The 26,088-nt window shown below is 51.0% G+C and overlaps 4 protein-coding genes across 5 annotated transcripts; 3 read left to right on the top strand and 1 right to left on the bottom strand.

The window, feature by feature from the left end:
- The first annotated feature begins 220 nt into the window (after positions 1 to 220).
- On the top strand, positions 221 to 3,161 carry VTN (vitronectin). Its single transcript, XM_065896982.1, has 8 exons — positions 221 to 383; positions 477 to 596; positions 673 to 1,020; positions 1,098 to 1,237; positions 1,497 to 1,653; positions 1,820 to 1,972; positions 2,385 to 2,735; positions 2,967 to 3,161. Exons 1-8 carry the CDS (start codon positions 320 to 322, stop codon positions 3,077 to 3,079), a joined length of 1,446 nt encoding a protein of 481 aa, XP_065753054.1. The 5' UTR covers positions 221 to 319; the 3' UTR covers positions 3,080 to 3,161.
- A 1,277-nt stretch (positions 3,162 to 4,438) lies between these two features.
- SEBOX (SEBOX homeobox) lies at positions 4,439 to 5,346 on the top strand. Its single transcript, XM_065898031.1, has 3 exons — positions 4,439 to 4,469; positions 4,633 to 4,793; positions 4,966 to 5,346. The coding sequence occupies exons 1-3, from the start codon at positions 4,439 to 4,441 to the stop codon at positions 5,344 to 5,346; spliced, it is 573 nt and encodes a 190-aa protein (XP_065754103.1).
- Positions 5,347 to 10,747: 5,401 nt separating this feature from the next.
- Positions 10,748 to 15,791, bottom strand: TMEM199 (transmembrane protein 199). Its single transcript, XM_065896820.1, has 6 exons — positions 15,573 to 15,791; positions 13,728 to 13,801; positions 13,315 to 13,404; positions 12,760 to 12,802; positions 12,435 to 12,547; positions 10,748 to 12,136 (listed from the first exon to the last, which is right to left on the bottom strand). The coding sequence occupies exons 1-6, from the start codon at positions 15,781 to 15,783 to the stop codon at positions 12,041 to 12,043; spliced, it is 627 nt and encodes a 208-aa protein (XP_065752892.1). The 5' UTR covers positions 15,784 to 15,791; the 3' UTR covers positions 10,748 to 12,040.
- A 119-nt stretch (positions 15,792 to 15,910) lies between these two features.
- On the top strand, positions 15,911 to 24,581 carry POLDIP2 (DNA polymerase delta interacting protein 2). Of its 2 annotated transcripts, none has more exons than XM_065896800.1 (11): positions 15,911 to 16,150; positions 17,481 to 17,562; positions 18,731 to 18,828; positions 19,495 to 19,591; positions 19,760 to 19,835; positions 20,078 to 20,185; positions 20,638 to 20,774; positions 21,590 to 21,616; positions 21,826 to 21,951; positions 22,927 to 23,006; positions 23,533 to 24,581. In XM_065896800.1, exons 1-11 carry the CDS (start codon positions 15,990 to 15,992, stop codon positions 23,645 to 23,647), a joined length of 1,107 nt encoding a protein of 368 aa, XP_065752872.1. In that variant the 5' UTR covers positions 15,911 to 15,989; the 3' UTR covers positions 23,648 to 24,581. The 2 variants fall into 2 exon arrangements, with proteins under 2 accessions (XP_065752872.1, XP_065752873.1); XM_065896801.1 differs by having other exon boundaries at positions 15,990 to 16,150; positions 18,785 to 18,828.
- The last annotated feature ends 1,507 nt before the right edge of the window (positions 24,582 to 26,088 follow it).

Below are 26,088 nucleotides of genomic sequence, written 5' to 3'. Positions count from 1 at the left end.
AGCGGCAGAGTGGGACTTCTTTCTGCCCTCCAGATTCACTGTGCTAGTGCACTTCAGAGATGCCCCTGAGCTTGGTAAGGATCCTATTCACAGCTCTCCCGGGCCCAGAGTTCCAGGAACATGACCCTCTGCTGCAACAGCCTCTGGGGTCGGGTCACTGGGGGCTGGGCTGGGGGTTGAGCAAACAGAGCAGTAGAAAAGGCAGCTCCTCTTCTCTGGTTCCCCTCCTCCTTGTCTTGCCACTCCCTCCCTTCCTCAGGCATCAGAGTAGAGACCGCAGGGAACCTACTTCACCAGGCTCGAGGCCGGAGGCCCTGCCATGGCATCCCCAAGGCCCCTTCTGATGCTGGCCCTGCTGGCGTGGGTTGTTCTGGCCGACCAAGGTGCCGGAGGGTGTTGGTGGCCATTTGGGTCAATGTAGGGTGGGCAAGGGTGGTCTGGGCCTGGCCGTGCCAACTGATATCCCCTCCCCACAGAGTCGTGCAAGGGCCGCTGCGCTGAGGGCTTCAACTCCGACAGGAAGTGTCAGTGTGACGAGCTCTGCTCTTACTACCAGAGCTGCTGCTCCGACTACGTGGTCGAGTGCAAGCCCCAAGGTGCGTTCAGAGTGGCTGGGCGGGCCTGGGGTCCCCTCTGCAGCTGGAGACTCACTACCACCTTCCCTGCCTGCAGTGACTCGTGGGGATGTATTCACTCTGCCAGAAGACGAGTACACCTTCCACGACTACCGCGAGGAGACCAGATCCAATGCCAGCGTCCAGGCACAGCCAGAGAGCCCCACCCTGACCTTTGTCGGGCAGGCCCAGCCTGAAGAGACTACTGAGCAGGCACCTGTTCTGAACCCTGAGGAAGATGCCCCAGGACCTGGGTGGGGGAACTCAGAGCCTGAAGTGGGGCCCGTCGTGCCCGAGACTGGTAATCTAGGGACCTCCGAGTCCCCAGCAGAGGAAGAGCAGTGCAGTGGGAAGCCCTTCGATGCCTTCACCGACCTCAAGAATGGTTCCCTCTTTGCCTTCCGAGGTGACTCGAGGGGCAGGTTATGGGGGTAGGGGTCTGCCCCAGGAGCATCCTCCCTCACACAGCCTCCCTCCCTCTAGGGCTCTACTGCTATGAGCTGGATGAAAAGGCGGTGAGGCCTGGGTACCCCAAGCTCATCCGTGATGTCTGGGGCATCGAGGGTCCCATTGATGCTGCCTTCACCCGCATCAACTGTCAGGGGAAGACCTACCTCTTCAAGGTGCCAGGCCCAGGGGCTGTGGGTCAGGGCCGAGCGTATCTAGGCAGAGGTTGAGGGCTGCTGTGCCCAGGATCAAAGTAGGCAAGAAGGCTGGATTCTGGCCTGTGGTCCCTGGCTGGGGCTCTGTGAGGACACAGAAGCCCGAGGCTCCAGGTCCTGGGTGACAAGCCTGGAACTAGGGCTGCCGCCTTGGGCGGGGACTCTGCCTCTGTGCACAGCCAACTGCCTCCTCACCCTCTTCTCCTTCCCGACCCCTCAGGGTAGTCAGTACTGGCGCTTTGAGGATGGTGTCCTGGACCCCGATTTCCCCCGCAACATCTCTGAAGGCTTCAGGGGCATTCCGGACAACGTGGACGCAGCCTTGGCCCTCCCCGCTCATAGCTACAGTGGCCGGGAGCGGGTCTACTTCTTCAAGGGTACTCGGGAGGTGGGAGGCAGGGTGCGCATGCGCTGCAGGACTCTTGGTCTTCTTTAAACTTCACTGGCGACAGGCCTCAGATTATCCCCACCCCCCTTGCCAGGAGCTCCTAACTTCCGCAGCCTCTGGGCTTTCCAGCCTTGCTCATGGCCACCCTTCCCCAGGGAGACAGTACTGGGAGTACGAGTTCCAGCAGCAGCCCAGCCAAGAGGAGTGCGAAGGCAGCTCCCAGTCGGCCGTGTTTGAACACTTTGCTCTGATGCAGCGGGACAGCTGGGAGGACATCTTCAGACTTCTCTTCTGGGGCAGTTCCTCTGGTACAGAGGGAGGGCGAGTCTTGCTTCCCCATCCAGAGGGCTGGGATCCCCCAGGGTAGAGGTAGGGCTGAGCTGGCCTGAGGGGCTGTGACTGTGCATCTATCAGTCAAAAGCTGTTTGCTCAGGCCAGACTTTGCTTCTGTTGACATTTGTAGGGGAGGCTTGCCTCCACCCGGACCCCACACCTTGGACTTTGCCTAGCACAGCCAAGAGCACAGCCAGCAGAAGGAGGAGCTGTAGCTGAGGCAACTGGGGAGGGATATGGTGGAGGGAGGCCAGGGGAAAGCGTATTGAACAGGTAGTCGGAAGGCTGGGATGCTGGGCTCTGCCATTAACTTGCTGTGTGTCCTTGGACAAGGCATAGCCCGTCCTTGACCTCCAGGGCTCCCCATTAACCCCTTCCTTGCCACAGGTGGTGCTGGAAAGCCCAGGTTCATCAGCCGGGACTGGCATGGTTTGCCTGGACAAGTGGATGCGGCCATGGCTGGCCACATCTACATCTCAGGCTCAGCTCCCCGCTCCTCTTGGACCAAGATGACCAAGTCTGTGCGTCGCAATCGTAAACGCTACCGCTCGCGCCGTGGCCGTGGCCGCGGCCGCAGACGCAGCCAGAACCCCTACCGGCAGTCTCGCTCCACCTGGCTGTCCTGGTTCTCCAGTGAGGAGTTGGGCCTGGGAGACTATAACTATGATAACTACGAGATGGACTGGCTTGTGCCTGCCAACTGTGAGCCCACCCAGAGCGTCTACTTCTTCTCAGGAGGTGGGAGCCCTCGCCAGCCCTGTAGCTGGTCTAGCTGGGTCATCCCTGCTGTCCCTGGTCCCCATGGGCTGAACACAGCCCTTGAGTGGTGACTCCAAAATGCCAGGCCGGGAGTCCTCTGGTGCATTGCCGATGTTCACTTACCCTTCCAGGAGAGACCCAGGTCTTCTTAGGGCAGGATGGGCAGGGCCAGGCAGGGTCTCATGCACCCTCTCCCAACCTCTCTTCCAGACAAGTACTACCGAGTGAACCTTCGCACACGGCGAGTGGATGCTGTGATCCCTCCTTACCCACGCTCCATTGCCAAGTACTGGCTGGGCTGCCCAGTCCCTGCCCACGAGTAGGAGTCCGAGTCCAAACAGCTGGGCCTCTGCTGCTCCCTCCTCCAACATCCTCCTCCCAGCTCAATAAAGATCCCTTGGCCCCGAGTTTAAGACTACTGTCCTGACTGGGGTGGACAGGCAGGAGGCAGGGATCTGCCTGGGTAAAAGAGGGGACCTTGGGCAGTCAGAGTGACTTGGGGGAGGGGACAGAGAAGATCCTTCTTTGTGTCCATCCTGTGTTGGGCTCTCCACGAGCCAGAAAAGCTGTGGGTTGGGAGAGCCCCGTGAGAGAAAGCCTTCCTCGCACACGGAGCAGCCCCCAGCAACCCACCAGCAGCTAAGCAGGAGCTTGGACCCCTCTGAGGATGACAGGAGTCACCAAGCTACCCTACCCAGCCCTGGGTTTGTTTTGCCCCTTGTCATTGACTATGGTCTTGGAAGGGGCAGGGGGGCAGGAGGTGGTGGGTTCCAGCTCAGCTTTTCTGTCCATCCTGGACCTGAAATGCTGTTAGCTCAGACCCTTGGGTCCCTGGGGAAGTGGTCACTGTGCTCCCCCAAACCTATCCCTATGATAATGAGCCTTTGAGGTCTCTGTCTTGGGTCTGGGGTGCAGAGCACTGAGGCAGGAGAGACAGGAAGGGCAGGAACTGAAAGGAAATTCAAATGCACCTATTTCTCTTAGAAAAGTGGCCCAGAAGACTTCCAAACGATGAGTACACTGTAAAAACAAACATCTTTCTCAAAACCCCTCAAATGTAATTGTGGAACCTCCTCCGGTTCCAAGTTCCCGGACTGTAGGAAGTCCATCTGGGCTCTTGAAGGGCCAGGGACAAAGGGCTAGGTGCAGGCAAAACTCTAAAGCAGAACTGAGGGTGATCTGGTGGCGACATCTGCTCCCAGCCCTGCTGAGGGGAGGGTGGCTGCCGCTCATCTGCTGTCCAGCTTCTCATCCTGTCCAGCTTCCCCAGCCCCATCCTCAGTTGTGGGATAGGACTCCACCCACTCTCTCCCAAGGCAGCCAGCACCAGAGCCCCAGGAGGAGCATCTAGAGAGGGATCTCGCTGGCTTCCTGGACGGAGCCCTGGGAGGATTTTCACAAAGTACAGGATTTCAGACACAGACTGCCAGAGTTTGAGCTTTGAGGAGGGGGGCTGGGGCCAGCTTCTTTTGTGAAGTCCCAGAGGAACAGGGTTGCCCCACCCATACCCCTGCAAGCCCCCTTTTCCTCCGGGGCTTCTCAGCCCTCCTCGAGCTGGATGCTAAACCTCCCGCCTCCTGGAGGCGGGGCCAGCCTTCTGAGCAGGATAAAACTCCACACGGAGGGGAGCGGTGTGGGCACAGCCTTGGCATGGCCATCGGGCTCCTAACTGTGCCGGCCCCATGGCCAGTCCAGTGGATGCATCCCCTGCAGGTAATCTGGTGGGGAAAGGGTGGGCAGGGCGAGGATGTGGGGAAGGTATGATGGGGAAGGTTGAAGAGGGGTGGGGAGTAGGGGCTTCAGGGTCTGTTGGCTTTGATGCTGCAGTGGAGGCTCTTGCAAGGAGACCTGACTTGACCCCCATCCTGGCCTGCAGGCCATGCCAGTGGGTTGGGTCCCCACCGGAGAAAGAGGACTACCTTCAGCAGAGGGCAGCTGCTTGAGTTGGAGCGGGTGTTTGCAGCACGGCCTTACCCCGACATCGGCACCCGTGAGCACCTGGCCCGGGTCACCTGCCTTCCTGAGGCCAAGATACAGGTGAGCTGTGCCCCTCCCCCTGACCTCAGGCTCGGGGTGCCCTCACACAGCAGATTTCTAAGCTTGAGTCACAGTCCCTTCTCTCTGGATATCCTGCCTCCAGGTTCTGCTTTCCCTGTACCTGGGGGGAGGGGATGCTGGCACCAGAAGAGACTCCTTCTTTCCTTACCAGGTGTGGTTCCAGAACCGCAGAGCCAAGAGAATCAAGAATAGGAAGCCAGGAGGCCTAAGTCCCAGGCCTGAGCCTCCCCAGAGATCCCTTTCTCTTCCGGACACCAACCAGCAGTCCTGGGAGCCCCGCACCCTTGGCCAGCCTCCACCCTCCAACAGCACAGCTCAGTGTGCCTCTGTGTGTCGACATGCCTCCTGTCCAGCTCCTGGCTTGGGTTCAGGGCAGGGTTGGGTAGGGGCTAAAGCTACGGCCCCATGGGGACCGGCTGGGGCTTCAGGGGTGTACGTCTCTTCAGAGCGAGCTGCTCCCCAGACCTCACTGGGCAGCCTGTCTGACCTCATCTATGCCTCGGCAATTGTCACCAACCTGGACCACTCCTAATCTAGATCTAGAACTTGCAAGTCCCTTCCTCTGGCTCCTGTAGCCCATCCTGCCCCTTAAGACTGAACACACCAGAAGTGGATCCCCTGCCCTCTCCTTTTACACGAGGGAGTTCTCTTATGGGAAGAAAGTTTAGCTCAGGGATCCCTCTCTTCCGCTGTCCTCCAGGCCAGCCTAGATGCGGGTGCTATGGAGTGACAAGGGCCTGGCTTCTGCTACCCAGCACCCTGCCCCTCCAGGGACACCTGCCCATCATCTTGGCAGGAGGTACCTACAGAGGGATGAGGTGGGAGCCCATGTTTCCCACTTCTCCTGCCAGGCCTGGTCCCCAATTCTTCTCATGCCAGCTGACAACACGTCCTCCCTCTAAAGGAGAATGGGCAGCTGCCCCTCACCCAAGGGCCCTTCGGGCCATTACCTAACTGACTGTCAAGTGAGCTAGGAGAGTGCCGATCCTAATTTTAGACTGCAGGGATCAATCCTTTTACAGTTCAGGGCCCCCTCTCCTGTCCTCCTGCCACCTGGATGAATTAATCACAACCATGGATCTGAAGAGGGAGTGATATTAAAGTAATAAAGTAGAAATAGGAACGCAGGGCTTACGTTTATTTAATTTTCACAAATATCAGATTGGCTGCCCTCTGACCTGGGGCTGCGGAGACGACCTGACAGATTTCGGGATGGGGTGGGTGTGGTGCATGTGGCAGTATTGGGTTTTGATATCACTGTCGTCTGTAATACCAACTAATCTCCAAATAAAACCCAAGCTCTGTACCTTAATCTGGATTGTTGTGTGCTGCAAATGAATTGGGACGATGGGGGCCGTTTGCTTTTGAAATTTATCTCCATCACCTAATCCCTAAACAGGGCCAGGTTCCCTGCAGATTCTGGGTGGGAGGTATTACCCAGGCTTCTGCTGGGATTGGTTAGAGGGAGAGTTAACCGAAGGGCTTAGGGCTCTGGCTGACAGACCCTGGAGAGATGGGAGCCTCAGCTGCATCGCCTGCTCCCGGTCCCACTTGTTCCAGGACACTCCAGCTGCCTCCACTCCTGGAGCTGCTCTGCGTCAGAAAGAAAATCTTGGGATCTGCAGCTGGTCTGTGCCGGATTCAAATCCTGGCTGCTATGTAGTCTTGGAACTCTGCAAAAGTCTATGAACCCGAAAAATGGGGATGATAATACTCATCTCCTCTCCGTGTTGGGAACGAGAAGCAATAATGTAGGCGAAGGGCTTCACGTGGTGCGTGACACGTTGTAAAAGCTCTCAACGCACGCTAGTTCCCACTCACTCCCCCTACGGCGGGCCATGAGAAACTGGGAAGGTCCCAAACTTCTTGCTCCTCTGGCCTCCTGCCAAGGACTCCCCTTTCTTCCTGGGAAGCCCTGGACCCAGACTGCACTGGAGAAAGCATGGTATAGTGAAACAGAGGGAGTGGCTGGGGCTGAGAGCAGAGTTCCCTTCTCTGGGATGAGAACTAGAGGACAGGTCACCTGATTCCTATTTCTCATTCTGCCCTTGCAGATGGACGCCACCTGCACCATGGCCATTTCCTCAGCAGGCACTAAGGCTTTGACTGCTCTAGTCTCAGAAGCCAGCCCATAGAGGAGCTCTATATTAATGCCACGGAAACCTATTGGCTTGTGAGTAGGGGGCTGGGATCAGGTAAGGATGCCATCCCAAGAAAGAGGAGTGTGTGGGGAATTTACTCCAATGGCATCCTGAGAAGGTGCCCTGGGTCAGAAGCTATTTAAGAAGCCCTGCTCCACGGGAATTCCCTGGCAGTCCAGTGGTTAGGACTTGGCCCTTTCACTGCTGTGGGCCCAGGGTCGATCCCTGGTCGGGGAACTAAGGTCCTACAAACTGCTTGGCAAAAGAAAAAAAAAAAAGGTCTGCTCTTTATCTAAAATTTGGAAGTCTTTCAACCTGAATCCAGGTACATGGAGGCTGTGAAAACTTGAGGATATGTGGGCACCCCGGCCCACGGAGTTTAGCACAGGTAAGTACAGCCATGACTCTCCACAAAGCTTCAGTGTAAGCTTTTTTTTTTCTCTCATGTTTCAGGGTTGTATAACAACTTATTTTGCACAATAATATCTTTGTATAATAATTGTTATTTTAAAATGTATTTATTACTATAATCTACTTAATCATCTTACTGCTGATTTTTAAGTTGAATCCAATATAGAATTTTATTTTTTTTGGCCTTGCCGCTCAGCTTGCAAGATATTACTTCCCCAACCAGGGATTGAACCCAGTCCCACGGAGCACCAAGTCCTAACCATGATGTCTCCATGTTGCCTGTGAAGTGAGGGCTCATGTCTGCCCAGTTCAATGCCTCTCACCCTTCTCACCCTGGAGTTGATAAATTACCAAATTTCATCTTTCCCTTTTTTTGGGGCTGCACCACGTGGCTTGCAAGATCTTAGTTCCCCAACCAAGGATCAAACCCATGCTCCCTGCAATGGAAATGCAGAGTCCTAACCACTGGAGTGCCAGGGAATTCCCTCCAATATAGAATTTTATTATTAGACATAACTCTGAGATGAACACTGGCATGTATTACAAACATCACTTACAGATACTGATAAATCACGTTTTTGTGGGGGTAGCTTTTATTTTTATTTATTTTTTAGGGGGATCCTATTGAACTTTATTTATTTGGTTTTGGTGCTTTAAAATTTTTTTAAAATTTTATACTGGAATATAGTTGATTTACAATGTTGTGTTAGTTTCAGGTGTACAGCAAAGTGATTCAGTTATACATATAGATATATCTATTCTTTTTCAGACTATTTTCCATTATAGGTTATTACAAGATATTGAGTATAGTTCCCTGTGGTACACAGTAAGTCCTTGTTGATTTATCTATTTTATATATAGAAGTGTGTATATGTTAATCCCAACCTCCTAATTTATCCCTCCCCCAACTCTTTCCCCTTTGGTAACTGTAAGTTTGTTTTCTAAGTCTGGGAACCTGTTTCTGTTTTGTAAATAAATTCATTTGTATCATTTTTTTAGATTCCACACATAAGTGATATTATATGATATCTTTCTCTAACTTACTTCACTCAGTATGATAATCTCTAGGACCATCCATGTTGCTGCAAATGGCATTATTTCATTCTTTTTTATGGCTGAGATAAATTGCTTTCTAAAAGGGTTGTTGGTATGCTTTTTTTAGATACTTATTTTTTAATAAATTGATTTATTTATTATTTATTTATTTTTGGCTGCCTTGGGTCTTCGTTGCTCCGCGCGGGCCCTCTCTAGCAGCGGCAAGCGGGGGCCACTCCTCGCCGCGGTGCGCGGGCCTCTCACTGCGGTGTCCTGTTGCCGAGCACGGGCTCCAGGCATGCGGGCTCAGTAGCTGTGGCGCATGGGCGTAGCCGCTCCGCGGCACGTGGGATCTCCCGGGACCAGGCCCCGAACCCATGTCCCCCGCACTGGCAGGCAGACTCCCAACCACTGTGACAGCAGGAAGTCCCTACTTTTTTTTTTTTTTTTTTTTTTGCTGTACGCGGCCCTCTCACTGTTGTGGCCTTTCCCGTTGCGGAGCACAGGCTCCGGACGCGCAGGTTCAGTGGCCATGGCTCACGGGCCCAGCCACTCCGCGGCGTGTGGGATCTTCCCGGACCGGGGCACGAACCCGTGTCCCCTGCATCGGCAGGCGGACTCCCAACCACTGCGCCACCAGGGAAGCCCCTTACATATTTTTTAAATACCTCTTTTTGCTGATCCCTGATGTAGATCATCAGAACTGTCCAGATATCTTTAGGTCAGTGTGTGAAATGTTTTCTCTAAGAAGAGTTGAAATGGAGGATGGTTCTATATTACTAAAGCCAAAGGACAAAGTGATGATCAGTTTAATCCCCAAGTCTGTCTTATGGCACATGAGTTGTCAGGCTCCCTAATACCAACGCTTAATGGTGACCCCACAAAAGTGTAGGCAGTATTCTCCACTCTTCCCTCGAGCACCCTAAGTATGAAGTAAAAGAAAATATAGAAAATTAGGAACTGCATCAGACACAATGAATACTTCAACCTCAGATTCCTGAAGGTCAGGAAGAGAAAAAAAGGGCTAACAATTATTAAGCACATGGTGAGAATGAGTTCCCACTCCATGTTAGTACTTCATATGTACTTTCATTTGACCAATTTTCTAACTTTAGGAAGAGACTGAATAGCGTTAAGTGTGGAGAATGGTGACATGACAGCCAAGAGCCAGGGGTTCTAGTCTAGGCTCTAATAAGCTCTGTGGCCTTGGACAGACCAGGTGACCCTTCTGAATATTAGTGTCTTTGTGAATTGCTTAGTTGGGAAAATTAATCTAAGTTTTTGTGGCATTTAAAAATTCCGTGGTTCTCTGTTGTTTATTTATTTATATTTTTGGCTGTGTCGGGTCTTTGTTGCTACGTGCTGGCTTTCTCTAGATGCGGTGAGCAGGGATTACTCTTCGTTGTGGTGTGCAGGCTTCTCATTGCGGTGGCTCCTCTTGTTGCGGAGCATGGGCTCTAAGCACATGGGCTTCAGTAGTTGCAGCACGTGGGCTCAATAGTTGTGGTACACAGGCTTAGTTGCTCTGTGGCATGCGGGATCTTCCCAGACCAGGGCTCGAACCCGTGTCCCCTGCACTGGCAGGGCAGGCAGATTCCTAACCACTGCGGCATCAGGGAAGTCCCTGGTTCTCTGTTCTGATTTATATGTTTCAGGATAAAATCTGTGTGTTTTTTCCTCCATTTTTCTTACTGTTCTCGGCCCCAATACCCCAGAGATATTGTCAAAGGTGGAGAATGGAATACAGACCAAAGCAAATAATTCAAATAGATTTTTTAAAGCACATAGCATAGATATTGGTCTGAAGGTTAAAGCTCTTTCCATTTGCAAGACCCAGTCACTTGAGAAGGGATGATGTCTATAAGATTTCTAAAAATCTGGCTTGGCTTTGCTTATCAGGAGCAATGAGTGACTCGGTGTAGCTTTTTAACTCAATCTTAAACAGTCTGGGTTGCTAGAAACACTGTAAAACGCCACCTGCATTTTTTCTCACAGTTGACATTTCTTCCAATCAACAACAGAAATCCTAAGATTTCTCAACAAAGTTATCTGAGGTGTAACAGAAGGGCCTAAGCCCTCCCTCTCTCTCATGCAGAATATTGCCCTGAGAGGCTGACTTGCTATTAATTCAAGAAATTGGCAATATTGTAGAGGAAACATCTACTGAGCCAATGAGTGTATAATTTCTAAGAACAGTGTCCTGGGAAAAAAGAAGACCATGGGAGCTCATACACCGAACAAACGGAAAGACAGAATCCACCATTAGGAGCAGACCCTGACCAATTCTCACAACTATGGAAATCTGTGGGCTTTTGTGTTGTTGTGAGATTTGAAATAAGAATACACTGGATACAATAAATATTTATTGGATAAATAATAATGCTGCTATAATTTCTAAATGTCTTATACAGATTCTATCAATACACCACTAATCTAAGTTCTTAGAAGTTTAACATTACATAGAGACTTCAGGACAACCTAGGAGTCTTTGGCTCCATTTAACAGAGGAAGGACCGAAGTAGATCATTTGACCTCTCTCAGCCTCAGTTTTGCTTCTGGAAAAGGGGCCTAAAACCACTTCCTTTTTCCAACCTCCAGGATTGTTGTGAAGACAAAAGGCAATCATGTAAAACAATTAGTCAACTGTGAACTTTTACATACTATTGTTTTGCACCTATCCAAACATGTTTAAGAATCCACATAAAATAACCTACATTAGGCTTATATATAACAGTATGTACACATACCATGTATATTATGAAGTGTATACTCATATTTATATAATTATACATGTAGTTAAATCTGAAAATTGTCCCCTGTCTACCAAGAATGTCTCCCTTTATTAGCTGAGACAATTCACAGTAGGCATACTCTCCCCACAAATACAAACAAGCACAAGGGGTTTTGCAATTAAAAGCAAACATACTGTTTTGCCATCTGAACTGTTTCATTTTTGGAAGCAGAGCAAAGGGTGATAGGAAGGTGGGAGGTTTAAGGAGGGCTGGTGAGTGGTGGAGACGGGCAGAAGCATATAGAAAATCTGAGCAAGGCAAGCAGAAGGAAGAAGATGAAGACAGAAACTGAGATTCCAAAAACGTAGCTGCCTTGCTTCTGATTCCACCGTCCTGTACCACCCGGCTTTCTCTTATTTGATGTCCTCTAATTGGTTCCTCTTCCAGCACAAACTGAAGAAAGGGAATCCCTTCTGCTTTCTTGGAGTCTTCTGATCTAAATTACAGGTCTGCATCAAGATGTGTGGAGAAAGGATGACCACTGGTTTCTGCACCTGGGCAAGTTCAAGGCAGTATGGTCTACTTCTGGAAAGGCCTGGATTCTCTTTACTTCCAATGGAAGAAAAAAACCCAGCCCCAGCAATGCCCAGAATGGACTGTAGAAGGCAGATGGGCACCGGGTTCAGGAGAATGTACAGATCGACCAGTTCTTTCCAGTCGTTGTCTGAGTCTCCTCTACTGCCCACTCTGTAAATTGACAGAGGATGGGGCTCCCTGCAGGAACAGCAGGTGGTCTTGGCTCTGCCCTCTGACTAACCGGAGCCGAGTACAAAGAGCCTGATGGGTTGACTGAGAATCAGTGATTGGCAGCTGGGAGCCTGGAGTCTCCAGACTTGATGAAGCACGGTTACAGCTCTCCCAGCTCACCTTCCATCACCCGCACCATGATGTACAGCTCAGCCAGACCCACCACAGAGGCCACGATCAATGCTGCCAGTACCTGCTGGGAAGTGAGAGAACCAGGCTTAGGGGATGCAGGCCAGCTTCCAGCTCTGCAGCCTCTAGCACCTAATAAGGATGGAGAGGACCTCAACCCAGCCCATAAGTTGGGGGGAAGGAAAGAAAAGAGAATCTGGATTCTCTTGAGGTTATTACCTACCTCTATGACTGTTGGCTGGATCTAATGTCCCCCTTGTTTATCACATAAATACCTAACCTGTTCAAGGCGTTTTCACATATGTCCTCCCTTTCCCACTAACACTCCCACCTGGGGCACCCTGCCCTGACCAGTACCTACTCACCGAGGTCATTTCTGTGAAGATATACTGGCTTCCAAGGTAAGTGCAGACGAAGGCAGCTGCCACCGTGACAATGAAGTTAAAGATGGTGATGACCAGAGCCTTCACTGACCTCACTTTGGGGAGGAGCCCAGGGAAGAAACCGTTAGGTCAGTATCCTCCAAGAGGCCCTTTTATCTCATGGCTGCCTCCCCACTCAGCTGGGTTTCCCTCCAACAGCAAGCCTGAATAGCTCAGGCTTAAACCCAGAGCACTGGAGTGGGAAGCAGGGCCATGACTGACCAGTCCCAGGGACAGGCTTTAGCAACCTGATTTCCTAGTACCTCACCTTGCTTTCCCAGGTCACTGAGGGTTCCACCATGCCTTGAATCCTGGGAAAAAGAAAAAGCAAAGGATTTCAGAATGGAAGCAGCTCAGAGGCAGCCCAGCAAGTATTCATTTGTCAGTCTGGGCTCAGCCCTCTTTATTACCCAACACATTAGTTCTGCCTTCTCCATGGATTTTGTCTGGGACCAGTTGGATTCTTCTCTGGACCACAGGTCAAGCATTTCAGAGAAGAGACATAGGTTCCCAGTACCCATGTACCCCTCTCCTGCTCCGGGGCAGGAGCATACAGAGAATAGGACGGAGCCATGTCAGAAGAATGGCTCCAGGCTCATCCCCACCCTCTATAACCTTTAAGACTCAGTCACCATCTGAGCCCAGAGTCTCAGTAAATGAGTTGGGAATTGTATTTGGCTTGTACGCAGCACAGAGCTTCTACGGTCCCTTAATAGTATACAAACCAAGTTTCCATGTTGCTTCTTTCATTTGTACCTCTTCCCAGAGCAGGGCCCTGCTTTCAGGGGCTACACAGTCCATGTATTGAAGAGCGGGCCCTTACCTGACAGGTGACATTGCGGGTGATCCGCTTATATTCCTCATTGGCCAGACGTATCTTAATCTTCTCCAGACGGGCAACTAGCTCTGGGTTCTGAGGCAGAAAAATCAAATGAGAAGAATGATACTCCCAGCTTGCTAGAAAGCATGTCAGAATCACTAGTTTCAGGGGACTAAGTACTAAGAAGACCCACGTACCAGTTCTGCCTCCAGTGCTTTGGAAACTTTTTTTTTTTTTTTAAATTTCAGTTCTCCAAGCTGTCAGACTAGGAGGACAATATCTGGTTCCCCAACCCCAGCATTCAAGGATTTAAAAGACAAATTTTTGAGCCCAAATGTTGATTCATAAATTTGGATGTATCATGAGTAAACCCAACTCAACCAACACCCACTCTCACAAATATATCCCTTACACACCCGAGGAGGCTTCACAACCTCTGGGAGATAGATTTCACTGCCTTCTAGGAGCTCATGAAGGTACAGTGTGGAACCTAGGAAGAAAAGATTTCCACAAACATAATGATGCATAGAGCTGAGGTTGAAGGATTAACATCAGAGAAGGGTCTAGCTCTTCAGTTCTTTCTACCAAAATAAAACATGGCCATGCCTATACCAATTCATCTCCAGGATCATTTTCAACTGGGAAGAAACTAGGACAATCCCACATAAGTATCTCCTAGTGCTACACACTGACTTTAACTGTTGGCTCTCAATTACCCTACCAATGTCACAGCCAATAACATGTAAGCCATTTATATTTGCCTTTAAGTTAGGTAATTTCTGTGGCCACGACACAACTTGCCCTAAATAGGTTTAAGGCGTAGTGGTGGCAAATACTCACAGGACACTGTACTAGATGATCTCTAAGGTCCTTTTTAGTTCCAATAATTGAAGAATCTACCCTTCACACTTCTGGGTAGGCTGTTAATTCCGGCAAAAGACCTTACATGTCAGTTAGTCCTACTGCCCCCCTTTACAATGTTCAGGGAACTGAGGCCCAAGGAAGAGAAATGACTTCTCCAAGAAGAGTTAATAGCAGAGTTAGGACTAGAACCCAGATGCTACTCCCCGTTCAGATCTTTCAACACACTTTTCCATCATCCTATATCTAAAAACAAAAACAAACAAAAAAATCCCATTAGGGAATTCCCTGGTGGTCCAGTGGTTAGGACTCCGCACTTTCACTGCTGAGGGCCCGGGTTCAATCTCTGGTTGGGGAGCTAAGATCCCACAAGCTGAGCGGCGCAGCCAAAACAAAACAAAACAAAACAAAACAAACAAACAAAAAAAACCATCAGATTTGGCACTCTTGCTAAGAAATCCAGATTCCCAAACAGGGCAAGCTCACTATGCTAAGTTGTTTTTTAGTGTGGCTTAAAAGAAAGAAACTGAACCTGTGCAGTGGTATTGGGTTAGAACTTGGACTTCCTCAAGGGTCAGGTGGGCCTAAGTGGGCCTGGAAGTAAAGAGGAGACTCAAGAGAACAGAAACTGCACAAGTAAATTTTGTCATCCACGAAGAATTCCCATGGAAATTATGCACGGAGTGGGCTCCCCAGGGTTTATGAGGTGATTCTTGGGCTGGCCAGATGATCATTCCATGGGTGAAGGAGAGTGATGGATTTGAAACCCAGTCCCCCTAAAACTGAGTTCCCTTAATGAGTTTATAATTAATCTCTCTATCCAAAACTTTATTCCCTTTCTTGTCCCCTCTAACCTCAGTCCTTTGCTAGCAATACTAATGAACCAGAGTCAGATGACTAAAACTGCTATTGCTGATAACATCTTTAATGTACTAAAAGTGCTGTTATAGATATCATCATAAACCTGCAAACTCAGGTTGTTTCTCCAGGGCAAGGTAAGCTAACAGACGCCGGAGCCATGGACCACCTGGCCTGAGAATCCTTAATCAGAGACATCCTGACTCGCAAAACGACAATTAGGGAATGTCACATGACAGTGATTATTCCCGGTCTCTTTGTTCTTCTCCCTTAAACGAAAACCCCTTAACTCAAAGACCAAGCTGAAATGGATGAGGCTTGTCTCCCACTCCCTTGCTTGGCACCCTGCATTGAACACTGTACTTTCCTTCACCACAACCTTGCCTCAGTAGACTGGCTTTGCTGGGAGTAATGCAAGCCGCGAGTTTGGATCCACAACAGATACATCCCTCATAAAAATGCTAGAGGTAGGAAAAAAGACCTCAGGAGAGACTAAACTCTGGAAAAAAGGAGGCGACTCTGGACTGGAGACTGGGGCTCACCCCTTTCTCTCAGGTACTGATGCAGGTCCCGGATCAGGCGGAAAGAAACCAGGCGAGCGGGGCCAGCCGGACGATCGCCGCCCTTGTGCTTCTTCCCTAGCACGGCCTCAAGTTCTTCCCGCAGCTTCCCGGGCAGCTGCTCTGGCTCCAGCTCCCCGCCGGGACTCAAAGCGCGTACAAATCGCTCGCCAACTAACAAGGAAGACGCCATGACTAGCCGACTTTAAGGTCAGGTGACCCCGGGCCGGGACTTCCGGCCGCCTGTGCCGGAAGGAGCACGAAGCTCGCGGGGCGGGGCAGAGGGCTAAGGGGGCGTGGAAGCGGCGCGGGGCAGTGTGGGGCGGGGGCGGAGGCGGAACGCCGCCCGGCGGCGGGTCGAGCCCTGTGTCAGCAGCCCAGCGGGTACTCGGGCGGGACATGGCGGGCTGTGTGGCCCGGCGGGCCCTGACCGTGGGCAGTCGCTGGTGGTCCCGGTCGCTGACCGGGGCCCGAGGGCCGAGGCCGCTCTGTGCGGCGGGTGGAGCTGGGACCTTCCCACCAGTGGCGACCACGACGACGCGGAGGCACCTCTCGTCCCGGTGAGGGACGAAGCACGGAGGCCGAGCCCGGAGCCCAGGGAGCGTGTCCCGGGCCAGAGGGGAGGCCAGGGAACCCGGCCGGCTGGGGGTGATTGGAGTTCGACCCGGGAGAGGGTTCTGGCCGGGAGCCGACTGCGCTGCCCGCGACGCGTGCCAGGAGCGGACAAGGGAGCGCGGCCCAGAGCCTTGGGTTGTGCAGGGCTGGCTCTGAGGGGGAACTAGTAACCCTCCCGGAGCGAATCTTACTTCCCAGAATGTGGGAATCCGAGCGCCGCTGTTAGTGGGCAGCCCTTTAATTAAGTCCTAGGGCTTTCCCCCAGCCCGTGACTGGGCCAAGGCCTCCCACAGAAAGATGCTAGAAGTGGGAAACAGGATCCGAATCTGCGCCCTGCGTGGGTCCCAGTTTTCAATGTGACCTTGGGGACACACTTTCTCTTTATGTGACTTGGGGTATGGGGTTTGAGGCCATGGGGATGGTGTGAGCAGTGTCTCTAGGGATGGGCCAGGCAGATCAAATTGGGGCGGGTGAATCAAGTGGCAGGAAGCATAAAGTTCACATCTCCAAAACAGTAAGAAAACAGTGCTTTGAAGGACCCCTAGAAAGAGCAGCCCTGTACGGAGAGACCACTGTAAGAGCTGACCTTTTAGTGGGTGAGATTAGACACGGACACTGGAGAGAGATGATAGCTATTTCCAATTTAAGGCTCCTGTAAAAACTGGTTAAATCTGAACAAAAACTAGATTGAGAGAATAATACTAGGTGTAGTGCAGGGGTGAGGACTGCAGTTTAGAGGGGGAGATGGACATGGAATTATAACACAAAATAAGTATTTTTTGAGCACCGTTTATACACTAGATTTTGAGGGAGCACAGGCTAATCAGACACAGGCATTGCTCCCAAAGAACTTGCAGTCTCTAATGGAGATAAGACAGGGACACAAATAACTGAAATGCAAGGTGGAAAGGGCAGTTAAAATGCTGTGGGAGTTCAGGAGGGTGGGTCAGGGAAGGAATGGAGGCAAGGGATACAATTAAGCAGGGTCTGAGGGCATGATAATGAGGAATGCTGAGAGTCAAGAGAGAAGAAAGTGATCTGGGAGCAGTCAGATCTTATGGAGGCATCTGTGGCTGGACCTCAAAGGAGGAAAGGCAGAATCTCTGTGGAGTGGTGGCTTGGCAGGACCCTTACCTGCTTCAGCTGGCCCCACTGCTGCTGCCCTTCTCTGCTGTCATTGCCCTGGCCCCTCAGTATCCTAGTAGCTTTTACTGATGGAATAGTACCCATCACTTCTTAGCTGTTCAGTTGCTTGTTCTTTTCCTTCCTAATCAGAAACCGACCAGAGGGCAAAGTTTTGGAGACAGTTGGTGTGTTTGAGGTGCCAAAACAGAACGGAAAATATGAGACTGGGCAGGTGAGTGCTGGGCTGTGTCATCTTTCATTTTCACTGTGTACTCTGCTTCTGAAAGGGTCAGATTTGGTCACAGGCCTGAAAGTTACGGTTTTCTGCCTTGGTGTTTGGTGCCAGACCAGAATCAAGTTTTTTTTTTTTTTTTTTTAAGACGGGTTTTCTGTTTTCCTGGATTTGAATACATTTCATATGTCATTGGGTTCTGTTTCCAAGTTAGTGTGGACAGAGATGGTTTGGACTGTATTGAGGAGAGAGTCCTGTTGCTGAAGAGTCGTCTAACATAGTGGCTGGTAGGAAGCCAGTGGAGGGAGCTTTCAGAAAAGCAAACCTGCTTTCTGATGCTTTGTCATAGTTGAACTGATTGCAGTGAAGTAAGCTCTGGGTGTGAGGCTCTTTTTCTGTGTCAGCTTTGTGCCAGATCCACTGAGATAGATTTAGGCCCCTTGTAGGTAAGGAGGACTTTTTGTTTATTCAACTTTTTTTTTTTCCGTATGCCTATAATGGACTAAGCTTTATGCATTGGTGTTAAATCAGAAAGCAATGCCTTCATGGAGTTGACAGTCTAGAAAGGAATTACAATATGCAAATGGTCAACGGCTGTACAGTGTGCTAACTGGAGAGGAGGTGAGGGAAGGCTTCCTAGAGGCCTCAGCTATGGCCTAAAGGATGAGTAGGGGCTTCCCTGGTGGCGCAGTGGTTAAGAATCTGCCTGCCAATGCAGGGGACACGGGTTTGAGCCCTCGTTCGGGAAGATCCCACATGCCGCAGAGCAACTAAGCCCGTATGCCACAACTACTGATCCTGCGCTCTAGAGCCCGTGAGCCACAACTACTGAGCCTGTGCTGTAGAGCCTGTGCTCCGCAACAAGAGAAGCCACCACAATGAGAAGCCCACGCACTGCAATGAAGAGTAGCTCCCAAAGCCCGTACACAAAGACCCAATGCAGTCAAAAATAAATAAATTAAAAAAAAAAAAGGATGAGTAGAAGTCAGCCAGGTAAAGAGGCAGTAAGCATGTTCCAGAGTTGGTCTGGGTCGATCACAGAGTTCAAGGGAAAGAGTAGCAAGACCTTGTGCTGGAGTTGCCACCACTTGTGCCACTTGGTGGTCGGGGCCCCACCTGGATGGACCTGCTGGACTGCACACTGACTGAGGCCTCTCTTTTCTCCCAGCTTTTCCTTCACAGTGTTTTTGGCTACCGAGGTGTTGTCCTGTTTCCCTGGCAGGCCAGACTGTATGACCGGGATGTGGCTTCTGTAGCTCCAGAAAAGTAAGTTTCCCTATCATTGTGCCTCACGGTATCCTCAGGAGGAGGCCTGACTCATGGCAGACATACATAATTGGGGTCCCAGCACTGAAGGCAGCATCCTTCTGGGCCTTAGGAGCGGTCCCAGAACACTCCCTTGGCACTAATACCCATGGAGACAAAAGTCTTAAGCTAGGAGGTCCCTTTAGGTCTCCCCAGGATGCTCTCCCAAGGCATTCTCAATTTGCATTATAAGTACCCCAGAGGGCATCTGGGGGACTAGGCTTCTTGATTTCTTGATGTTCAGTTAGAATCTTTCCCTTAGTCTCTTATCATCACTAGAGTACATTAAAAAAGAAAAGGCCTGGCTCCATTAAATGATCCCAGACAGCCCCTGGGATGCGAGAAGAGTGGGGCGCGCTGGGCTCCAGGGACTAAGGCAGCAGTTTGATTTTCTCAGCTTGGCCCTTGTTCTCTAAGAGGCATCCAGAGAGTAAGACAAATAATGACTCTACACCACACTCTGTTGCTTGCCCCTGACTGAGGAATGCTGCACCAGCTACCCAGCTGGTGCTAAGCTCCTTCAGCTGGGGCACTGGTCTGTTGAGGTGAGGGGGTGGTAGGGAGCTGGGGCAGGCACTGCTTCCGTTTCTCTGGGGTTGATCTTGGGCTTCTTCTCCTGCCCCATAGAGCAGAGAACCCTGCCGGCCACGGCTCGAAGGAGGTGAAAGGCAAAACTCACACTTACTATCAGGTGCTGATTGATGCCCGAGACTGTCCACATATAGTAAGTAAGCAAGATGGTTGTGCCTGGGGTTCCTTTCTATGGGAAAGCCCCGAACCGTGATGGGGACTAAGAAGGAGAGGGGTCAAACAGGCCCAGATCAGCACTGGGCCCTAAGTCCTCAGGACTGGATAGTGACCGAGAAGATCCCTGACTCACTTCTTGCCTTAGTCTCAGAGATCTCAGACAGAAGCTGTGACTTTCTTGGCTAACCATGATGACAGCCGGGCCCTCTATGCCATCCCAGGTGAGTTAGGAGCATCTGAGTGGTGCCTGTCAATGAGGGGGGTCTGATGTGTCTCAGGGAGAGGATTCTGAGGCCTTTCTGCTGTCCTTTAATCTGCTGGGAGGGAGTATAGATGCTGAGAGCAGTGGTGCCAGGGTCATCCCACCCTGCCATAAGGCCAGGAATTGTGTTTCTTTTCAGCCCCATTCCTCCCCGCCTCCTATGTGAGTTTCACTGTCTCTTTGTCTCTGTCTCTCTGCCAGGCCTGGATTATGTCAGCCATGAAGACATCCTCCCCTACACCTCCACTGATCAGGTTCCCATCCAGCACGAGCTCTTTGAAAGATTTCTTCTATATGACCAGACAAAAGGTAACCTCTATCATAGAGGGAAGGTGGAATGGGAGGGCCCTTTCTTCAAAGGGAATATCCCAGAAGCAATTTCAAAGCTCTATTTCTACAATCTTGTTTAATCTCCCATTAGACCTGTCAGGTAGATGGCTATTATCTCCTCCTCACAGGTATGGAAACAGACTCAGGGATGATGAGAAGGGACTCAAGGTTGCTAGGTAGTGGCAGAGTGAGGTCTGAAAACCAGGGCTCCTAACTCCCAGTCCATTTCTCTTCCTCTGACGTCACATACCTCCTCAGGGCTTATTCTTGGTAGGCAGTTTTGTGCGTTCTTCCAGCCTGTGCTCTTGCTCACGTTTGGGTGTCTTGTTTACCTGGGCCACCACTGGGAAGGGTTTTCTAGGAGGAGCAGTTGGGCAGGGTGTAACGCCCTGGATGCTGGCCTGGACTAACCAGTCGATCTCTTGCCCCAGCACCCCCTTTTGCAGCTCGGGAGACGCTACGGGCCTGGCAAGAGAAGAATCACCCCTGGCTGGAGCTCTCCGATGTCCACCGGGAAACAACCGAGAACATCCGTGTCACCGTCATCCCCTTCTACATGGGCATGAGGGTATGTGCCCAGCCTGGGACCTCCCCTCAGGGCGAGGCCCCCAGGTTCTGTGTGGTGTCCCCAGTGACTGCTGGTGTGGGTTCCAAATTTAAACCACGTGCCTGTGGTTCTGCTTTCCAGTGCTGCATGTATTGACTGGGATTGAGCAGTCTCTTGGCAACAGCTGACACCAAGACCTAGAGCAAGGAAACTCTCAGACCCCAGGAAGGAGGCCTCCTGGCTGACTCTTCCTTCTCTTCCGGCTCAAAGGGAGCCATGTCTATGAAGAATATACACATACTTGTTTAAATCAGTGTAGGCTTATCTTCCCACTTTTTATGCATTTATTGAGCTATTTCTTGCTTGGCCGTAAGCTAGGTCCTGGGGATACAAATATAAATGAAACCCTGTCCCCTGCCTTTCAGGAGCTCATAGTAGTGGCGGGAGGCCAACATACAGCATTCCAAGTATTGAAATAAGGTTGGGATATGGAAAGGCCGAGGAGGAGGACAGCAGCCTGGACCAGCAGTAATGTGGGGGAAGACAGGGAGGGTGGTGAGAAAGGGAAGAGCCCCAGGGCTGGTTTTTGTTGGCATCCAGCTCTGTTCGTGATCTTGATAGGATGAAGAGGAAGGGCGCCAGGGATGGACCCAAGGGAGGCTGCCTCCCTCTGGGCTTGTTGGCCATAGTTGAGACATCATCAACCCACAGATACCTGTGGCTTTGTTCTGTCTTTGCAAGTACCTGGAATACATCCACTCTCTTGGAGAGATGTTGATTGGAATAGACTTGTTCCTGCCCTCTGGGCCTGAAATTCTTTGTGTTTTTTCCCCCAGGAAGCCCAGAATTCCCACGTCTACTGGGTGAGTGTCTCCCTCGGGAGGAGGGGAGCTCAGGAGGTGTACCTGTGGGCACAGGTTGGGAGGTGGGCAGGTTTACCTGTGGGGGCGGGAGGTGAGACAGTGCAGTGCCGGTGTCGGTCTTTGTTGCCCTGTGCTCTCCTAGAATTCCAAGGGAGCTGGCCCAGGGTCTATTCCTTCTCAGATGTGAACTCTCTCCCCTACCCCTGCAGTGGCGTTACTGCATCCGCTTGGAGAACCTCGACAATGACGTAGTACAGCTCCGGGAGCGACACTGGAGGATATTCAGTCTATCCGGCACCTTGGAGACAGTGCGGGGCCGAGGGGTGGTGGGCAGGGTGAGCATCTTTGGGCCAGTAATGCTCAGTTTCTAGTCCTGCCCAGCAGGCCTAGGAGCTTAGTGCATGGTTTCCTCCTCCTCTGTGGTTAGGGACAGAGGCTTAAGTGTGTGAAAGCTTAGGGGCTGTTTGGGGTGAGAAACCTCACCCGTGAGATCGGTTTTCTTATAACGCATTTCACAGATGAAGAGACTGAGACTGTTGTTTAACTAGCCCATGGTCCTGTAGCTAGTAGAGGCAGGGCCTGGGTTTGAATCCAAGTGAGTCTGCCATCAAAGCTTGTGGTTGCCAGCCTTTTAAAAAATCTACTGGGATGCCCTTGGGTGGGGCATGGACCCGCCACCACTCCTGGTCATCCTTCCTCTGCCTCTTTACACATGTTCATCCTCTGCTGGTCCTTGAAGAGATCTGATTTTGCAATTCCTGTGTTACCCTACCCAGTCTCCAGAGAAATAAAGTCATGAGAGGACCACATTCAACAGGCATTCGTCCATGTTAGCAGGGAGCTGGGGAAGCAGCGTGGGGTGGAAAGAACAGGGCTGTGGGGTTAGTCTGTTTTCAAATGCCCACTGTGTTGTTTATTTACTGCATAACTTTGGGCAAGTTAACCCAAATCTCCGCTTCTTAGGATCACACCTATTACCTTATGATTACCAGCAGACTTAAGTTAGAAGTTTGCTGAGCACAGTGTGTCTCCTGGCACTTAGGTCCTCGTGAGTGGATGCTGGACAGGGTATTCACAGAGTAGATCCTGGGCTTAGCATCTTTGCCTGTAACCTCAGCCATTCAGCCTGAGATTATCTTTCCCACGGTCAGAATAAAAGGCCCAGGTCAATGGCTGTGCTGTGGAAGGTGCTGGTCGGCCGTTATGGTGGGAGGCATGAGGGGGCATCCAGCCCGGACTGGCAGTCAGCATGTGGCCCCGGGGTACAGGGAGCTTGTCTGGCCTGACCTATTTTGCCTGAACCCTCACAGGAACCAGTGTTATCCAAGGAGCAGCCCGCATTCCAGTACAGCAGCCACGTCTCCCTGCAAGCTTCCAGTGGGCACATGTGGTGAGTAAGCATATGCTGGGGCAGGGACAGCGCAAGTCCACGGACACTGCGGGTCAGAAAAAGTGAGAGCTTATAGCTTGCAGTTAACTCTGGACCAAGTGAAGTCCTGAGGTGGAGCCTTATCTGCTGTTCATTGCTGTGTGGGTCTTGTCTGATTTATGACTGTTTTCCAGTTCCCTGGGATTTTGTAGAACGAGGACTTAGGTCAAAGAGGTCTGGTGACTTTGATGCTGCACTGAGTTGCCCATGTAGTCAGGTTTTTTTCCCTGGTGTTTCACTCCTTAACCTGAAAGTATAGTTGGGTAGCTTATGCAGGGTGTATCTAAGGGCCAGATTCAGGAGAGCTTCATTTCTTCTTCTCACGTAGGGCCAGGATAGGCTCTTGGGTCTCTGATCAATGTTGTCCTGGCATGAGCCAGGCAGAAGAGAGCCCAGGCCTGTCTTATCCTGCCTCAGTTCTGGCGCTGAGGACATAGGGCTCTACAGGCTTCAACTCTCACTCCCTCTAAACCAGTTTCTCTCACAGGGGCACATTCCGCTTCGAGAGGCCTGATGGTTCCCACTTCGATGTCCGGATCCCTCCCTTCTCCCTTGAAAGCAATAAAGATGAGAAGACACCACCTTCAGGCCTTCACTGGTAGGCCAGCTGAGGCCCTAAGCACCCAGGCTCGGACCCCAAAGAACAGCTCACATCCCACAATTGCTGCAGAACTCTGTCATGGGCCACAGTGGGTCTCTTAATTGTTTGCACCTTTTGATTGTGGGGTTCTTATTTTGGCGGGTGGAGTATAACTGTTTTCTCCAGAAGACCCATGTAGGACTCCTCCAAGGGTGGCCTTCCCCGTAAGCCCTGCCTACGCTGTGTGCCAGTAAACCTTTCCATCAGGAACTCTGTGTTCAGCTGCCATAGGTCTGGAGGAGTTTCCTAGCCTGTCACACAAGTTGTTTAGAATGTGAGGTTTGGTCAATAAACCAGTGCACGCTTGGCCCCCCTTGCCATTTCTGCCCCCAGGGTCTCAGGCTCCCTTTTTGACCCGGCAGGGGCCCTTGGTTGCTGTCCTTACTGCCCTTCCAGGAAGCTGCCCCTTCAGCTAGAGTATCTGTCTCCTTCCTGAGGCTGGGGGTTGGCTGATGTCTCCCAGGTCACTCAGCCAGTGAGGTGGGGGCTGGACTGGACTGGACTCTTGTTCCCTTTACCCTCTGCCAAGTGCAGAGCGGGAGGCCAGCGTCAGGATCAAAAGAGTGGCTCGGCTCTTTGTGCTGGCCAACTATTGGCATTTCTGGCCTCCGTGGGCCTGGGGGAGAAGTGAGGCAAGCCTGTCAGGTTTTCTGGAGCAATGGGCTTGCCACCACAGGTCTGTCAAGCCTCCAGATCACAACTGCAGAAACTCAGCCAAGGAGCGTTAGGTATGGACAGCAATGAAGCCAGTCTACTTTCTGAGTTTCTCACAGACCTCCAAGAGCCAGAGATAAAATGTGCTGCATTTTTGCCCTGATTCTTAGGATTCCTGCTCCCCCACTACTGTAGTGATTGTTACAGAGGTTGTTTTCCTGAATTAATATTAAATTTCAGTTCCAACCCTTATTAGTGTTGTCCTTAATCCTCCACCAGGGGGAGCCTGGGTTGCAGGGCAACTGAGTGCAATGGGGCATAGGACCCAGTGAGAACATAAGGTCAGGTGGTGAACAGAAATACAATTATGATGTCCACAGCAGCGAGCTGACCAAGCTATACTCACTGTAAGCACAGCTCTGTACCACTGAAGTGTAACACAATTTTATTAGAAATCAGTGTTTTTTTCCATCACCTATGTTGAGCAACAGAGAATTGTAGTTACATGATAAAGGAGTTCTGTCATGTCAGGACCTGTGCCATCCTTTAAGCAGAACTTGGTCAGGTAACAGTGATTAGAACCTAATCCTGGTCCATGTAGTTAACAGCAGGCTTCCAGTTTTCTCAGAAACTGACAAGAAGGTTTGACCTTCATCCACACTTTTTGTTTACATTCCCCTGGGCTGCTCAGAGTTGAAAAATTCACACAGCCAAGAGCTGCTTTCTAAGTGGGGCTGGGAAACTCAAAGAAAATACCCCAAACCCTTACACCACAGTCTGATTTTAAAAGCTAAGATTACTTCAGTGAGTTCAATGTTAGTATTCAATATTTAAAGACCAAAGAGATATTTTCAGTTGGACAACATAAGTGCCCAGAGTCCCAGAAAGACTACTCACCACTGAGACAGCTGAGGATCTGAATGTCAAAGCAGTGAAGAGAGGCTACAGGGGCTGGGGAGGTCAAAGGACAAGCATTAAAATGCCTCAGTGGGGAGCTGGGACTTTGAGTATTAAAGGGCTTCAGGAAGGCAGCTGAGGAAACAGACCAGGGCCCTCAAGCAGAAGCATTCTAGTTGCTGTGGGAAAGCCACAAAGCCAAAGCCAGAATCCGGTCAAAGAAATGGATTTGTCTTCATCTTGTTACTCCAGTGAAGGCTGGAAGAACCGTTTGTAGCTGATCACCAAGGTGCCTCACCTGGAAGTCTTTATACATTCAAGACAGCGACAAGTGAAAAATGCTTAATTAAAGTCACCTTTCCCCTGCCCCACCATGTCATTTCAGGTCCTTGTGAGTGTCTGCTAACCCTGGCCTGTCATTTGCCCATAGGCTCATGGGGTCAGCCGTGAAGAGCCACCTAGCTATAGTAAGAGTAAAGAGACATGAACTTGGTAAGCTATGTCCCTTCCTGACTGAGTGGGTACTGCTAAGTGCTATGCTGCTTTGTTAGGCTGGCTGAACAGCTCCCTCACTGGCGGCATTTTGGAAAAGAATTCGGATAAGCAGCCTCCTAAGGGCCAAGCCAAACAGAAGGGAATGAATACCAAAGCCCTGAAGAGGAACTTGCACCCTTGCCCAAGAGCCAGTGCTTGCATCTCCACAGCCAAGTACCCAACAAGAAAAATGAAGTAACCTTTAAAGGCTCTTAGGCTACTCACATTATCCTGTGTTCAGGGACTCACCACTGGGCAGAACCACCATTCCCCAGCCAGGACACAAAACCAATAGCATGGATGCACGGCAGGGAGATG

The sequence above is a fragment of the Phocoena phocoena genome, chromosome 19 (genome assembly GCF_963924675.1).
Source record: "Phocoena phocoena chromosome 19, mPhoPho1.1, whole genome shotgun sequence".
Lineage (NCBI taxonomy): Eukaryota > Metazoa > Chordata > Mammalia > Artiodactyla > Phocoenidae > Phocoena > Phocoena phocoena.
The sequence above is the reverse complement of the archived record's forward strand: the minus strand, read 5'-3'. Positions and strand labels throughout refer to the sequence as shown.